We start from the raw sequence: 18,263 nt of genomic DNA, 5'->3' as shown, positions 1-18,263 counted from the left end.
ACTTGACACTTAGATCCCTTGACGGTGGTGAAACTAGGGATTAAGTTCAACTTCGCTAGTCGTGACATGCAACCAAAGTTAACATGACAAAGACGTGAATGCCACACATTGGATTCACTATTGTTGCAAATATGATTAACAACTTTATTGCAAACGTCTGATAAGGATAAGCAAAACAAGCCTCCTGACTCATAGCCTTTACCAACAAAGGTTCCATACTTGGATATTACAAATTTATTCGACTCAAAGACAAGCTTGTAGCCATCTCTACATAGAAGAGATCCGCTAACAAGATTTTTATTGGCGGAGGGGACATAATGCACATTCTTCTGCCGAACGATCTTCCCCGAAGTAAACTTCAGATTGACCGTGCCAACACCACGAACAGAAGCACTTGAACCGTTGCCCATCAGCACGGTTGAAGTCCCTGCGGTCTGATAAGATGAAAACATGGAAATATCACCGCATACATGCACATTAACACCCGTGTCAATCAACCAGTCAGGAGAATGACATACTGAAAGAATAGTGGGAAATATACCATACCCAGCATCCTTCATGTTAGTGTCTCCAATGACAACATTAGCAGTCTTGCCGCCTTTCCCAGGATGATGCTTGTCATAGAGATTAGGGCAACTAGGAGCCCAATGATCAGGATCCCCACACACATGACAAGCACCTTTCTTCTTGCCATTCTTCTTCTTGAAGTTCGTGTGTTGCACAGCCTTATTCTTCCCATCAAACTTTGCTTTTCCATCAAACTTGCCCTTGTTCTTGAACTTGTGGGGCTGGATGTTCTACTTCTGTACCACATTGGCACTAGATCCTCCCTCAATACCTCGAGCACGTGTGTCCTTTGCTCTCACCTTTTATTCCACATCAAGAGTGCCAATGAGATCCAGGACGGAAAACTCCTGCCTCTTATGCTTCAGCAAGGTAGCAAAGTTCCTCCATGAAGGAGGAAGCTTAGTGATGATACCTCCGGCAACAAACTTGTCCGGTAGCATACAACTAAAGTGCTCAAGTTCTCTAGCAAATGACTGTATCTCATGAGCTTGCTCAACCACAGAGCGCTCTTCAGTCATCCTGTAATCATAGAATTGTTCCATGATGTACAGCGCAGTGCCAGCATCCGAGACCCCAAACTTGGCCTCGAGTGCATCCCACATATCTTTTCCATTATCAATTGACGCACAAGCATCAACTATGTTCTCACCAAGAATACTCAAGAGAGCAGCCTTAAAGAGAGTATCCATTTTCTGAAAAGCTTGTGCCTGTTGAGCATCAAGCTCTCCTTCAGGTTTGCCGAGAGTGGCGTCATAGCAACTCATGGTTTGAAACCATAAGACTACTCTCACGCGCCACCTCTTATAGTGGATACCCTCAAACATAGGAGGTCTCATGGAAGCAGCAAAACCACTTGGGGTAAATTGCCTATAATAAGGTTTTTGGATTGTTGAAAATATGAGCAATTTACCAAATGATTTTATTAACAGAAATACTAGATAAAGCATGACTAATATAGTAGAGATAAAACAAGTCATGTGTTCTGACAGAGAGAAGGTAAATAGCTTTTGCATATATGAACCGTAGCCTATCATATCTAAAGCAGACAGTATAGCAAGTAGCATATATGAAGTAGAACCTATCATGTGTAGGACAAGGACTAGAACAAGGAACTGCGGCAGAACCTTTAACAGGAAAGACAAGAACACGTACGGGACAGCAGCAGCAGAAGCGCTGGACTTGGGGTCGGTGTCCTCGCCTGCCATGTCGTCGAGGAGGTCGTGGACGTCGGGGAAGAAGTCGTCGGCGACCGGATCATCCATGATGAAGCAGTCAGTAGTCGCGCTGAGCGCTCCCCAAAAACCTTATCACCCTTCTCCCGTACAGTAGGCACATGAGAAGGATGCGAAGAGGCTGCGGCAGGAGGTGAAGCAACGAAGGGAGACGTCGTGCGTGGAAAAAATTTAGATATCGGCTCGGCTCATTCTCGCAACCGCGGCGCGGCGCGTCGTGACGAGGCGTGCGCCGGAGGAGGAGCGCACGTGGATATCCCTCTTGTTCTCATGCTCGTACAAGTGGGGAAAGAACCTCCCTTATAAGGAGGTCCAACTCCCACTGAACTAGCAATGTGGGACTAAACTTTAATAGTATCCCTTGCCTTGCACAAATGGGCTAAGTGGGCTTCTAGAATTTATTAGTTATTTCTGAAATAGTTATTGGGCTGTCCAAAATAAATTAAATTCTAGCAGTTGTAAACCAAGCAACGAGGAACTTATGTTGCCTGCTAGCACCTGGCTGCTGTCATTGCCGCTTCTGCAATATGGGCCTCGGAGATCGAGCCTGACAACATGGCCGGTTCTGTTGCTGCAGTAGACGCCCTTCCATTGGCAGCAGTCATCACCCTTCCATGATGGAAGGAGGTTGGCCGGGTCTGGTAGAGCTGCCCTGAAGGCAAGAAGGGCAGACCTCTCACCGGCAATACAGCTGGTGACCGTATTATTTGGATGCACCGCAGATGCCTCCTCTGTGGTGCTCTTGGCTTGAGTGAACAAGAACAAGGCTATGGCTAGCTGGATGCAGGAGAGTTGAAGCGTGTCCATGGGTGCTTTTGCCATGAGTATATGTTCCTTTTGGTGTAGGAAACCCCATGGTATGCATGATATATAATCTAACTCTTGGTGTTACCTTACCAAGACGATAGAAGTCTCTGCCGGCCATTCTTTTGTATCCAAGCTCATGGGGTTTCGCTGTTGTCCGCTTTAAGGTTTGAGGTAGCACACCAACATGGGGTGTAATTAAATCAACTGGAGAATGAAGTTCCATATAATAACTAATTAAAGCAGCTGTCCGTGATGAAATATGTAACCCAACTCTTGGTGTCATGCTCATGAAGTCTCCTGTCTTCTCTGTTTTGGGATCAGAGGTTACACACCAACAAGGACTGTCGGTCTTGCGATTTAATGTAAAGCAATTGGAGAGCGGAGCTGCATACAGTAATTAATTAAAGCAGCTGTTCGCAATATAATGAAGAAAGGGCACTGCTACGCATTGGCCGGTGGAACATCTAAAACGATCCGCCGCCTCGTGAACCGTAGGATCTGACGGATTGAGCGGCCAGCGTCACGTTCTACCATCGCAACATAGGTCGTGTTGCAAGAAATTTCTGCAACACGGGTCATCTTGCAATTTTTTTTTTGCAGCAGAGGTCTTGTTGCAGAAATATTTTTGCAACAAAGATTTTGTTGCATATTCTTTTCTGCAACAAATGTGTTGTTGCGGATTTTTGCGATCTGGAGGCCGGCGACGAGGACGGGTGGAGATGCCGTCAAGCGGGCTGGCGGCGATCCGCTGGGAGAAGAGTTCCCCCACAAATGGCCCAGCCACCCCACCGCCTCCTTCCTGCTCCCCGCTCCGCCTCCTCCTCAACCCCCCCTCCGCCTCCTCCTCAACCCCCCCTCCGCGCTGGTGTCCACGGTGGCGCAGGCCGCGGGCCATGCAGGAGCAAGCAGAGCAAGCTACCCGAGGGAACCGCCGACGAGGAAAGGGGGGAGGAACCTGCGTGCTACTGGTGGAGATGGAGATCTACTGCAGTGGCTGACTGTTTCTATTCTCTCCGAATGATTCCTTCTCGACTCTTCATTACCAATCATCTCAAAATTAATAGTATCTTAATTTTATTTGAAATTCAGTGAAAATTTGTGGCACTTTTCTTAAATTTGTGGTAGAAAATGGTGGTAGATCTGATTGTAAACTTCTCTGAAATTTGTGTGGTACAAATTTTGTTAGTGGTAGGAAATTTGTGGTATATGGTAGGAAATTTGTGGCACTTTTCTGAAATATATCTGCAGTGCATTTGAAGTTGTATGAAGATTATTAGATGAAATCAAATCAAATTGATACGATGGAATTAAAGAGGTTAACAAAGCAAATATCTACAAGATACAAGATTTATCTGTACTCACATTTGCCCTGTACATATGCAATAACATGGGCACTTGTGCAAGTGAAGGAACCTGTGCTAGATGTGGGTCAACTCAAATCAACTGAAACCATGCAAGTATTACAAAATAAACATGACACCTCTAGACACTTGGATCTTCAGTTTACCTTGCCAAAATGTACTCCCAAAACAGAGCAAACATACGCACAGAAGGATAATATGCTGCTTTATTATACTACTACTATAATAAAGCAGAGGCAGACAACTGACGCGGCCATTACAACAGAGGGATACAGTTTGACAATTCAACAATGGTTGAAGCTTTGAAGCGAGCAGTCTATGTCATCTGCAAATCGGATACAGGGACATGAGCACAAAAACCATCCAACGTTGGCTCCAAGCGGTTCTTGTTTTGCTCATCTGTAATGTGCTTGGTTGTTGATTGGGCAGTATGGCGGTGTGTCGGCATCCTTGTATCTTGCCTTGGATGAGTGGTGTGTGTTGGTGGCGTGTTGTACCCGGATGTTTATCTGTGGTCATTGCTTTATATATAAAGTGGGGGGCGAAAGCCTTTTTTAGTACCATCCAACGTTTATATGCAGAAGTAACAAACAAAACAGAGATCACCTCCTTCCATGGAGACACCTCAGCCAGAGCAAAAAGGACTTTATTTTTCTTTCCATAGGGACATGGGTTTTTCTCAACTATTGCTAGTGCAGAAGCGAACATCTTCCAGGCCAGAACAAAATCGGAATCAGCTTCATCACCTTGCCATCACCGGTTTCACCCTCCTTATCTTTGCCATTTGAGTTTTGCCCAAGGTATCAGTATTTACCATGGGTTAAAAGCACATTGAAAAGGACCATAAATTATTACAAAAAGAAAAGCAAAAACTACAGAAATCACAATAAATAGAGCTTTAGCTCATGATTGGGCATGCGGTTTGTGTTGCCTAAGGACCTAAGTTCAATTCCTAAAATTGACAGTTGATGCTCATGGGATTTTTTCCATTTATTCAGGATCAAACTTGGCGTGTGGTAGAACCACTCATCAAGATAATATTTTGGTACTTATTTAAAAAAATCTTTGATGACCGTGCTTATCTTGGTAATCATACTAAAAAGGTTGTGTGCATTCCTAATTGGTGCAGAGGTCGGGAAGTAAAAATCTCTCCCAAATTTTAAGGTCAGCCGCACGAGAAAGGCTCTGTTCCTCACGTGCCGCCCGCGTCGCCCTCCCCGACGGCACGGGGAAACTTAGGTGCGGCTGGCCACAACCCACCTTTCATTCCCATGTCTCATCACCACCAGAAGCTCTGCCGGCAAAGCGGTGCTTGATTCAAGGACCGCGTCTGCCCTGTTAGAGTTGTGTCGAATATAGTGTACAAGGTAGGTTACAGTTGGACTATGAGTTGTATTGTGTTTACATAGGATGTGGAGTCGTGTCCTAGTAGGACACTTGTATCCTAGGCCTCTTTTATATAGCAAGGGTAAACACATGATGTAACCTATGCCAACATAATAGCACTGAAACGCAGGGGAAGCTGGCAGCATGTGCCGGTGTCCAGGGCGACTGGGTGCGGTATTGTGACGGTGTCACGGGGAGGAGCGCCCGTAGTCAGGCCCCGGGGATGTAGCCATATCGGTGAACCTCGTTAACAAATCTCGGTGTCGTGCTCGTGTGATTGCTTGGTCCTCGGATGATCAACGGTATGCTTCAGATTTATTCTAACAAGTGGTATCATGAGTAAGGTTTCGACGAGGTTGACAAGGAGTTGATCTAGAGGAAACATCGAGTTTGAGATGCAGCCGGCTGTGGCGTGGCTCTCGACAAGATTGGAGAAAAGCAAGATCAGCGGAAGGCGCGTGTGCGCATGGCAGCAGGAGGCGAGACGTGCGGCGATCGATTAATGGATCGGTCGAGCAAGCGTATAGCCCATCAGCGCGTACATGAAGCGGCGGCGGCGGGATACGTGCAGCAGCCAGGAGTCTCGGCGAGATCCGTTCGATCAACGCGTTGCGAGCAGCGGCGGAGAGGTCCAAGCCCTGGTGCACGTGGCAGATGTGGCCTCGGAAAGCACGGAGCGTGGCCCATATGGCTGGACGCCTAGGTGTTGGATGGTTCAATCTGGAGAGCTGCAAGCTGTGTTCAGGTGTGTGGGTAGAGCATGAAGACGCGAGATTTGTTTTGGACAAAAAAGAAGGAGACCGAGTTTCCAAATGACACTGAGATAGGCAGGCAAATCAAGTGGCGAATAGAAAGAATCGCAAGGGATAATCCGTTGGAAAGCAGAAGTTCATGGCAAGGCAAAGCTAGCATTGGAAGTTTTGTGCAAGGGAGCCGATCCATCACGTGAAGGCCAAAGATTTTAATTCTCTTGGTTTTGCTTTAGTAGCACGTAGAGGTTCTGTCCGTGTGTCTGGGGCGTTGTGTGGAAAGCTCGGATAATTTTTCGCATGGTCAACCATACAAAGAACTATGACGCCAACGGATACCAGGTTTGAGGTAGAGAAGTTCATGGAACTGAAAACCTTGGGTTATGGCAGACAAGGGTGAGAAATTTGTTGACACAACATGGATGCTTGAAGGCGTTGCGGGAAGTCATGCCAGGTGTGATGGAATTATTATGTGATGGATGGAAATTCGCGGAAGACGATTTGGGAGCCTCGAGCGTGTCATACAGTCGCACGAGTTCGGCTAGGTCGGACTAGGCAGTTTGACGGATCGACGCAAGTCGGTTGGTACAGAAAATGGTGGTGGGATCGGCGACGACGACATAGGAGCGTGATGCTGATGGTGACTGACTTCTGGGGCATGGAAACACGTGGTGCACATGCCCGAGGCTTGTGCGGCTTCGACAAGACTATGGCGCGGGATTGATTCAAGGTGGTATATACATGGAGCTGGAAGTCAATGAGGCGCAGGGGTGGACTGATCATCTACCATGGAGTCATGTTGAAGGTGGAGCTGGATTGAGGGGCTACGGCATAAGTCGACGGGGTCGAAGCCTATTCAGCAGGTGGGAAAAAAGCGAGTGACATGCAGTTCGGACTGGAGTCCTGTGGTCTGATGGAAGCGTGAAACTCGTCATCGGTTGGTGATGATCGGTGGTACTCTGCAGTGGGGGTTGAGTGGTGTGGGTTCGTGACCCTTGAGACTCGACCAGGACAGCGGAGACTCGATGCGGTAATGGCGGCGAGGCGTGCGGTATGCACGGGGCATGGAGACGAGCCAGGGCTCTGGTGGTCATACATGTGGCGAGACAACTGCGAATTTGACTCGGGATGACTACAAGCAATGGTGAAATTCCTTCAAGTTTCAGACCGGCGGTCAAGGAAGAGCGGTGATGTTGAGTTCAGGTAACTCTTATGTGTGACACCCAATATGTGAGTTGTTCACTTTCACGCAGGTCAGTGATCGGTGTGTGATGGCATGGACGGATACTCCGAAAGTTGAGAGCACAAACTAGAGTAATGGCGAACTTAATTTTGCTCTAGTGTTGACTGTGGTCAAGAAATGAAGGGACTATAAGTTGCAGGTGAAGTCATATGGAGTCTTTGGAGTAGCAGCGGTACTCATGGATAAGCTCAAGTTCAATGTACATGGAAGTTTGATGCATTGACGAATTCAAGGTGGTGGAGAATATTCGCCAAGGTGGAGTTTGTTAGAGTTGTGTCGAATATAGTGTACAAGGTAGGTTACAGTTGGACTATGAGTTGTATTGTGTTTACATAGGATATGGAGTCGTGTCCTAGTAGGACACTTGTATCCTAGGTCTCTTTTATATAGCGAGGGTAAACACACGATGTAACTTATGCCAACATAATAGTACCGGAACGCAGGGGAAGCCGGCGGCATGTGCCGGTGTCCAGGGCGACCGGGTGCGGTATTGTGACGGTGTCACGGGAAGGAACGCCTGTAGTCAGGCCCCGGGATGTAGCCATATCGGTGAACCTCGTTAATAAATCTCGGTGTCGTGCTCGTGTGATTGCTTGGTCCTCAAATGATCAACGATATGCTTCAGATTTATTCTAACATGCCCAACGGCGGCGTCCGGACGAGGCCGGGTGCACGGCAGATGAATCTTCACCTGCGCCTGCCCGACGGCTGAGGCAGCGACTTCTTCACCGTTGCCAGTGGAAGAGCGCGGCGGCGGCAAGCAGCGCTGCAAGGAGAAAGCGGAAGGAGAGAGAGAAGGTGGGGGAGGAGATATGTGGGTGCATGTGGGCCACATCACGCAAAAAATAGCGCCGGCCTCCCCAGCTGCCTGCAGGGGGCTTGGGTTGGGGTGGGTTCGCCGAGGCCAATTTTACTTCAAATCCGATAAAAAACAAGGCTTTGAGGATACGAATGGAGCGTTTTTCTGTCACCAGGCTAAAAAAATTCCTGAGGATGTTCTTGGAGGGACGGGTGAACATGCTCTAAACGAATTTCGGCCAGATCGCCATGGCGATCTGATCTAGGCCTTGCTGTAGGCTCCGCTGGTGACGGGTCTCCTCTGCCCCAATCTGGGATGGCTCGGTGCCGCTAGTCATCATGCACGGCCGGTGGCTGTTGGTGTTGCATGTGCGGTGTACAGGTAATGCCCGATAGAGGTGCTCCAGTGGTGTGCGTGATGCATGTGGCACTCGATGGCTGATGCACTTCTGTTCTGTTCGGCATCCTTCGAGAGACACGTGATGTGGAGGTCGATGCTGCTACACCTCTGATGCGTTCGGTGGCTTTCGGGAGACACACCATTGTTGGTGAGCGTTTAGGCATCAACCAGCCTTCAAGCTGCAGATTGCAGCGGTCATTGAAGGGTCTTTGAAATTCATTATGTAGATCCGGTGCCGGTGGTTCGTACTAGCGAGGATGTGGGACGTAGCCGTAAGGCTTTTTTGTGAGTTTTGACGGCTCTCACTCTCTTCAGTTTACATTCAGTGATGAGATGCAATCTATGAACGGTGCTTGACGCAGAGGGTATGGTTCTGTAGTCACGATAGTGGGATTTCTAGCCCGGTGCTTGTAGCTGCTGGGATTGAGGAAAGTGGTGGTGGCGGCACATGATTGACTTCGATTTGGTGGTGCTTCTCGAGTACCTTGTCTCGAGTTCCAGGATGAAAATCTAGGTCTGCCCATGTTGGTTATAATTGGCAATGATGACGTTTTTGTGTCATTACTTTGATGAAAGCATAGCTCGGATATACTCGGACTTATTCTTCAGGGTTAAAATCTAGAATATGACCTTTGGTGGTTAGATCCGATGACGGTGATTCTTTAGCATCGGTCCCCTTCATGACCGTGATTCTTTCACGTTGTCCTTGTACTGTCAAGAAATAGTTGGTGCGGATATGGTCGCTACTATAGTTTCTCGATCACTGTTTTGATCACCTAGTTTTTTTTCTTCCTCGCATAGGCATAGCTTTGTTTTTGTATGATTTTGCTCTTCGCTGGCATGTTTTTTTGCGGGTGTTGATGTTGGCTGTGTGGATTCTAATTATGCAGAGGTCGGGTGCGTACTCATCGTGTTTATATCTCCTTGATGCTTTGTTATGAGTCAATAAAATCACCCTTTGTTTGAAAAAAAAACAGAAAGCGCATACAAAACACATCATATATAATTATATACAATTGTCTGTCGATGGACGGAACTAGAATTCATACATGCAAGTATGTAAGCGACTTGTTCCACTACAATACATTGGAATATCGATTGATACAGGAATATGGGTTGATACATTCATGATAAATCCCCAGAGTATATCATATTACATGTCTAGAGCAAACCAAGGACCACCAGTGCTGGTTCTAGTACAATATGAAAAACAGCATACCACTCGGTCGATGGTATGCACCTTGAATACATATCCTGATTAGTTCTAGTACAATACCTGAACATTCATACATTCATAATAAATGTCAAAAACATTTATTGAATTACATGAGCACAAAACGAGAACCAGTGATGGTCATCTCATCTCAGCTTCTACCCATTGATTTTACCTCTAAAGGAACTCCAGGTAACAGCCACATGCACATAAACCCAATCATACAGGCTGTCACAGAGCAAGTACCACAAAACTCTCCATCTCCTCTTGAATAAGAAGGTACAGAAGACCACCCAGAGACCCATCACATATCCAGAGCCCATGGCGAGGAAAAACGAAACCAAGTCATCGCTTGCATCTCCGTCGTTTTCTCCTGGAATTGGCTCGGGATGTGGACATCTCCGAGAGAGAGGAGGCCCGCAGAGACTTGGGTTGCCAACATAAATAGATGCTTGGTCTTCAAGTGTTTGCAGTTGATTTCCAGTTGGTATCTTTCCTCCCAGATTGTTGTAGGACAGGTTCAGGCGACTCAATGATGTGAGAGCCGACAAGCTTGAAGGGATTTCGCCGGACAGCTCATTGTGTGATAGGTCGAGTGATTCCACTTGAATTAAGGCTCCAATATTCTCAGGTATATTTCCCTTGAAGTTGTTCCATGATAAGTTCAGGCTCTTCAATGCGACAAGAGTACTGATTTCTGCAGGTATTGCTCCAGTAAGACTATTACAGGATAAATCAAGATTCACCATATATATGATTTCTCCTGTATATAATCTCTCTTGGCCTTTCGTGAGTACCGTTAAATTCTCAGTATAGTCAACTAGTTCATTTTCATCAGCCAATACTCTAGAACCGAATGCATTCTGAAGACCATTAGTGTTGAATCTTGTTTGCATCATGCATGTACAATTAAGCATAAATCTCGGTATGCTTCCCGATATATTGTTGTAGGCAAGGTCCAAATATTGAAGCTTAACAAGCATTGTAAGCTCAACTGGAATGTGACCATGAAACATATTGGATCTCAGTCGTAAGAATGACAAAGACGACAGTTTCTCCCCAATCCATGCTGGTAAAGCCCCAGAGAACTGATTATGTCCGAGATCGAGAAAGATGAGTCCTGGGCATCTCTGGAGAAGCGAAGGAAAATCACCTGAGAGGTTGTTGTCTCTTAGGCTTAGACTAATGATACTCATACCTGCCATGTTTGTGCTGGAGTCATTTACTAGGCAATTAGTAATTGATCCGTTGAGATTATTTCTTGATAGATCTAACAACCGCAATGATTGCAACTTGCACAAAGAAGATGGAATGGCACCAGAGATAATGTTATCATATAGAGCAAGTCTTTCAAGCCCTGGCGCTCCAAAGTCTAATGGTAGTGGCCCAACTAAATTGTTCCGACTGAGATCCAGATAGGTTATATTGATGGGAAGCTTAGGTATTGAACCACCAAGCTGGTTAGAACTGAAATCCATTGCCACTGCTCTCATGAATTCCATTGTTGATGGGAGGACTCCTGTAATCTGATTATTTCGGATATTGAGAAAAACTACTGAGGAAGCTGCGATCCAAAACCAATCAGGTACCATGTCATTAATGCTTGTGTTTGATACATCAAGACTCACTACATGTGTTTGCCATTGAAGCCACGTTGGAAACTTAGGCCCTAACTGGCAGGAACGAAGCTGAATAAAACTTAGACTGAAAGTAGGAACCCAAGTTGGACTCACTGTGATGGCTATGGAGTTGTCTGACAAAGTCAGTTCCTTTAACATATCTAGACGGGATAAATGGCCTTTATCAATGACCCCATCAAGTTTGTTGGAGCCAAGGGCCAGTGTTGTTAGCTTTGTGAGCTCTCCTATCCACTGTGGCACATGGCCAGTGAGTTTGTTATGACTGAGATCCAGCCGGCTCAGGTTGCTGAAGGATTTTACCATTGTAGTTGGCAGGCTTCCAGTCAGATTGCTGATAGGTAGAAACAAGTGTTGTAGTTTATTCCATGAACAACTGGGTAATCGATGGAATAATTCTGTTATATTCCCATTGATGTTATTTCCGAAAGAAAATAATCTCTCCAAATTACAAAGGTTCTTCATACTGGAAGGTATCATGCCCACAAGGTTATTTCCTGATAAATCAAGCTCCACAATGGAGGTCATATTACCTATCACGTCCGGAAAAGGGCCATAGAAACCATTGTTGCTGATATCTAGATGCTTGAGGCTAGTTAAATCCCAAAACCAGTTGGGCGTGCAACGCTTTTGGAAGTCGTTGCCCGAAATGTCAAGTGTTTCAAGAGAGGTCAGGTTTGAGAACTGAAGAGAATCAGGGCTACCCCTGAGCTGGCAAGCTCTAAGACAAAGAAATTTCAGAGTTGGAAGCATGTTCATCACCGGAAGCCAATGAACAATTGTACTGAGGTTCACCCCAGTCATATCCAGGTGCTCAACGGAAGTTAACTGTGATAACCAGGTGATATCAGTGGAGTATGTGTCACTATGGAAAGAAGAATCAACACTTGTGTATGAGTAGGTCTCAAGATCTAAGTATTGTAAGTTGGAGAGATTACCGAGCTGCGGTGGTATCCTTCCGATGAACATTGACATTGATAGGTCAAGATATCTCAACTTATGGAGAGAACCGATGAACTCCGGTATCTGTATCTTGTCGAATCTGTTGCAGCTGAGGTCGAGATGCCGTAAATATTTTAAACCAAGCAATGAGGAGCTTATGTTGCCTGCTAGCACCTGCGTCTGATCGCCATTTTTGCAATAAGGGCCTCGGAGATCTAGCCTGACAACATTGCTGGTTCTGTTGCTGCAGTAGACGCCCTTCCATCGGCAGCAGTCATTACCCTTCCATGATGAAAGGAGGTTTGCAGGGTCGGATAGACCTGCCCTGAAGGCAAGAAGGGCAGACCTCTCGTCAGCAATACAGCTGATGCTCGTATCATTTGGATGCAGGGGAGATGTGTCCTCTGTGGTGCTCTTGGCTTGAGTAAGCAAGAGCAGGGCTATGGCTATCTGGATGCAGGAGAGTTGAAGCGTGTCCATGGCTGCTTTTGCCATGAGTATGTGTTCTTCTTGGTGTAGGATACCCCATGGTATACATACATGACATATATGTAATCAAACTCTTGGTGTTGCCTGCCAAGATAAAAGTCGCTGGTTGCTGTTTAATTAAAGTAGTGGGAGAGTGAAATCGAGGGAGCAGACCAATAAGGGCCTGCAGGCTTGTATCCATGCTCATGGAGTTTCTCTCTTGTCCGTTTTGGGATTTGAGGTAGCAGTGCACACCAATCAGGGCTTGCGGGCTTGGGATTTGATTAAAGCAACTGGAGAGTGAAGTTGCATATAATTAATCAGAGCAGTTTGTTCGCAATGAAGAAAAATATGCACAAAGTTTTGGTTACTAGCAATCCTAATATTTGGGATGTTTATGTTAGCTCTGGTGGCACACTAACAAGGACTCTGGTGCTTGGAATTCAAAGCCACTGGTCAGCAATGTGAAGCTGGGTGCAGCTACGAGTGCTTGACTTCTGTAATATTTGGGATGCGAATGATGAATCCCACTACAAAGGTCCAAATTAAGTTTGACCAGAAAGAAGTTCCAACCTTGGGACGTCTGGCGAAGCCAATCCCATCCATATATGTGAGTGAATGATGAATCCCCATCCATCGGCGTAAAGTTTATGTAACTCACACCGAAATGAAAGTCTGCATCCGTTGTGAACTGAAGAGAAAAAACTGTGGGTGTTGGCTGTCTGGAGAACTAACCTGCGTACTGCTCTGCTCCTCTGTTTTTTCTTATGGCCATTTGCTCGAGCAGCTTGCGTGCGCGTGTGCGTCCACCGGGAACACGGCGAGAGAGTGAGGCTCCTGCTTGCCAACAAAGGAACGGTGGAGGACGGAGAGGGCCTTGTGACCTCGAGGGCGATGTCGTCGGAAGACGCCGTCGAGCGGGCTGGCGGCGACCCGCTGGACGAGCTCCCCCCGCGCGCGACGCCGACCCGCTCCAGCGCCACCATCCTCCTCCGCCGCACCCCTACCGGGCTTGACCGCCGGCTTCGGTCCTCCGCCCCCACTACCCGCTGGCGCCGGTCGCCGGCGATGTAGGAGTGGGCAGAGCCGGCGACCCAGTGACTCTTACAAGTGACCCACCGAAGGAACTTTTTAATAATCCCTCTAATCCATATTAATTGATGCATAAAGTTAGACTAAGGGCCTGTTTGAATTGCGATTATCTTTGCCACATTATTTTTATCACACTTGTCTAACCACACTTTCGTTTTCCTAAAAAATTCTTGCCACATTTTTCGTGTCTTTGTCATATGAGGCTTATTGCTCATAAAAAAATTTCTTGCCTTAGATCTGGCAAGAACCAAACACCCACCTAATTTGGTTAAATTTGCCTAAGATAACGAGGTGTGACAAACTGCGGTAAAATGTGGTTAGAAACCAAACAATTCTTAAGTATGCGTCAATTAACATGGATTAGTGAAAGTACACCATCTATTTTTTGTCTACAAGACCACTATCAAAATTATAATTTGTAGGTATATAAAAAATGTGTTTCTTGAAAATCCAGTAATTTTCTTCTTAACTGCATTATTACGTACCACTGCCACATATAAAGAAATGTTTCTGCAAGTTTAGGGTGATTGCTGCACTACTTGCTATTTGGTTCATCTTATATGCAGTCAGTTTGTTTGTATAGAGCAAGATATTGCGGGGGTATTTGTTGAATACTTAACTACTCCCTCTGTAAACAAAAAACGTCTTACAGTAAGTTGTAATAAATAATGCCGAATTAATGTTTCATATATCAGTTTTCTGCTACATATTTGTCTCTGCTCCTTGCATGATTTCTATATTGCACTCTGTTCAATCTTTGTTTTTAGTGGCAGTTAAATACTACGGACAACGTCTGTTCTTTATTCTATGAACGAAATGTGTAGAGTAGCTATAACGATGTAAAAGTTGGCTGTGAGATCCATATATTACCCCGATCTCCTCTTTGGAATATATATCACCCTTTGCTCCCTTGGGTTGTTTCAGTACTGATGATACGGATTCCAGCACTACACAGCCTGAAGGTTCTCAGCAACCTGTTCCTGAAAACCCTGCCATTTCGTCCTGCTAGAAGAAAAAACCTGATGGTGCTACCTTCCTTGAAGACGTGAGGGAACGCATCGACGGATTCATCTGAGTCTCCATGGATGAGCGCAAGACCTGCTCAAGAAGACTCTTCAGAAGGTATTTGTGCTAGCACTGAAATTCCAAACTTCTGTCCTTCTGCCTTCTTAGTTGATGTATTCATGATCAAGCCACTTTGTTTTGTGTTGCTCAGATGTTTGGGATATATATGAAACATTGTTGTGGAGCGGTTCGCCGCAGCAAAAAGGAAGCTGAAGTTTAAAGCACTTTGCCTCTTTAGACGAGTGTGTACCAGTAGAAGTATCAAGACGCTTCTTGTATCAGGACTTCTTTTTTCAACTGTTGTTATACATTTCGTGTAAGAAGCCTTGAAGACTTGAAATACAACCTGAGGCATCTTCAACGGAGCAAAAAATTTGATGAACAAAAACTAGTTTTAGGGATGAAGAGAGAGAGAAGGTTTTTGGTCTCCAGAAAATTGTCTCTTTTCCACCAGACCAAAAACTGATGACCAATTTTTTTTAAGGGAAAAGTCTAAAAAAAACCTTGTATTCGTATCCGAAGTCTGAATCGAACCTTGAACTCCAAATCCCTGAAATTGTCACCCTGTCCTTTCTAATCCCAGCCTATCCCAGCCTTTTCTGCGTGAGATAGCGTTTGTGTTCAGTGGGATTTCATACGTGGCAGAGATGGGCCGAGAAATGCCCACCGGCTGGACTGGCCGTGGGCCGTAGCATGTCCGCTCTTAAACCTCACCACCAAATTAATCGCCGCGTCCCTCCTCTGCCTCTCCCTCGACGGTTCCCCTCCCCGTTCCTTCTCCTCCCCCTTCTTGTGCAGCGGCAATGACGACCAGTGATTGATCTTGGGGATAGGAAGACGATCAAGACGGCGGGAGAAAAGATCGGTAATCCTCATCTCTCTCACGAGTCTTCTAGTAGTTGCATCGGCCGCTGATGAGTGGCTGTAGTTAGGGTTTTCGGGTAGGAAAGTTTAGGTTTGTAGGTTCTCTTTGTTTGTTCGAAAAAGTTGGATTTGCTCTTAAATTTAGTTCTGATGAGTTGTATTCGCCATTGATTTTTAGGGACTTTTTTTTGGCAATGTAGGCTAGGGTTCGTGCTGTAGCATGGATCCATGTGAGAAACTGAATGTGAGGTTTCATTTTGGTGGACAATTTGTTCGAATTGGGCCTAATTTGGGCTATGTTGGGGGGGATGAGGCAATGTCAGAAATAGAGAGGGACAAATTGTCTTTACCTAGTGATCACATGACGTTCAAAGAGAGTATGCTAGGGTTTCTTGGTGATCACATGACGTTCAAAGAGAGTATGAAACTTTATTTTCTATTGCCTGGTAAAGAACTAGTGAATGGCCTGTTATTTCTCTGTGATGATGTTGGTTGTATGAAGATGTCAGATTACACTAGTGATCGTGGAGTTGCTGATGTTTATGTGGAATATTTCGGGGAGCAGGATAATGAAAGTGACAGTGAAGACAGTGTTAGTAACTTTGAGGATGAGATAGGTAATGATGCCGATGAAGAAAGTAATGATGCACCTGACTGTGTTATTACTGCAGAAGATGATATAAATGCCATTGTTCCAAATACGCAGTTGACTGCAACAACTAATCATGTGCTTGTACCAAATCAGAGAGGAGTAATAACTGAAGTACTTAGGAGCCCTACAAAACATAAGTTTCTGAAGAAACAGAGTGATGATACAGGGTTGTGCTCTCAAGTTAATTTATGTGCAGATTTCATAACTGGTAGCTCTCAGGTAATAGATGCTGCATCACAAAGTGGTACTGCTGCAATCACCGGGGCAAGAACTCAACAGCCAACAATTCAAGAAGAGGCACTACCCCAAGACAGTGGCTCTGTATATTCAGACAGTGATGCTGATGATAGTGATTATGTAGCAGGTAGTGATGACAGTGGACTGGATGAAGAATATGTTGAACTAAGGGAACAAGCAAAGGCCTTTAAAAAGAGAATTAGAGCCTCCAAGAAGTGGGCTGAAAGTACTCCTTCAGGTGCTGTTCCAATAGATCTTGTGGCAAATGTGGAAGAAGTGATAGGAGAAGACTACTTTGAATCAGATGATGAGGATTACTCATATGATGATCAGACAGATGATGATGGCCATGTTGTCAGGAGGAAGAGCCAGTTCGTTAGGTATAATCCAAAGACAGAGATTCCTACTTTTTGTTTAGGAATGGTGTTCAGGAGCAAGAATCAGATGAAAAAAGCACTAACAAAATATGGACTGGTCACAAAAAGAAGTATTATTTTCATGAAGTCAGAGGATGAAAGAATTAGGGCCAAGTGTGGATGGCCAGGATGTCCATGGCTCATTTATGGTGCAAAGACAAGCAGGTGTTCCAGATTTCAGGTTTTAACATATGAGAGTGAACATATGTGTGCTCCAAATAGGGACAATCACCTTGTAACTGCTAAAGTGATTGCTAGAAGATATGAGGATATCTTAAGGGCCAACCCCACTTGGAAGATTGACAACATTAAAGCCACTGTTTTGAAGGATTTCTTTGCAGATGTATCAACATCAAAGTGCAAGGCTGCAAAGAAGATAGTGTCACAGAAGCTTTTACAAGGGATGAAAGAGGAATACACTAAGGTCTTTGACTACCAGCTAGAATTGTTGAGAAGCAATCCTGGTAGTACCATTCTTGTAGGATTGGATCCTAAATATGTGGACCAAAGTATATTCCAGAGATTTTATGTTTGCTTCGGTGCTATGAAAAAGGGGTTTAAAGCATGCAGAAGGGTAATTGGCCTTGATGGTTGTTTCTTTAAAGGAGCATGTCAAGGTGAACTTCTTTGTGCTGTTGGTAGGGATGCTAACAACCAAATGTACCCAATTGCTTGGGCAATAGTGGAGCAAGAAACAACAAAAAATTGGGAATGGTTTATTGGCCTTCTGATCAAAGACTTGGACATAAATAATCAAGGTGAAGGCTGGGTGTTCATTTCAGACCAACAAAAGGTAATTAGTTCTAGTCGCCTAGACGGAGCACCACCTAGTGTACTCCTTTGATATATTATTTTAGCCATCATGTATAGTCGCCTAGACGGAGCACGACCTACTGTAGTACTAGCATACATTATTTTAGTCATCACGTCTAGTCGCCTAGACGGAGCATGACTCTTGGTGTACTCCTTTGGTACATTATTTTAGTACGATAACTTGCAAAAATTATTTTCATTGGTACTATGATTTACCTTGCATCCAATGATCATGCAGGGTTTGATCAGTAGCATGGAAGACTATCTACCAAAGGCAGAACACAGGATGTGTGCTAGACACATATATGCTAATTGGAGAAA

At 45.3% G+C, this 18,263-nt stretch overlaps 1 protein-coding gene across 1 annotated transcript; it reads right to left on the bottom strand.

Annotated features, from left to right (window-relative positions):
- Positions 1 to 10,231: 10,231 nt before the first annotated feature.
- Positions 10,232 to 13,886, bottom strand: LOC123130093 (BAG family molecular chaperone regulator 1). Its single transcript, XM_044550047.1, has 2 exons — positions 13,539 to 13,886; positions 10,232 to 10,453 (listed from the first exon to the last, which is right to left on the bottom strand). The coding sequence occupies exons 1-2, from the start codon at positions 13,787 to 13,789 to the stop codon at positions 10,384 to 10,386; spliced, it is 321 nt and encodes a 106-aa protein (XP_044405982.1). The 5' UTR covers positions 13,790 to 13,886; the 3' UTR covers positions 10,232 to 10,383.
- Positions 13,887 to 18,263: the final 4,377 nt, after the last annotated feature.

This window comes from Triticum aestivum, chromosome 6A (assembly GCF_018294505.1).
Source record: "Triticum aestivum cultivar Chinese Spring chromosome 6A, IWGSC CS RefSeq v2.1, whole genome shotgun sequence".
Lineage (NCBI taxonomy): Eukaryota > Viridiplantae > Streptophyta > Magnoliopsida > Poales > Poaceae > Triticum > Triticum aestivum.
Note: the sequence above shows the minus strand (reverse complement) of the source record. Positions and strands in the feature narration are given on the sequence as shown.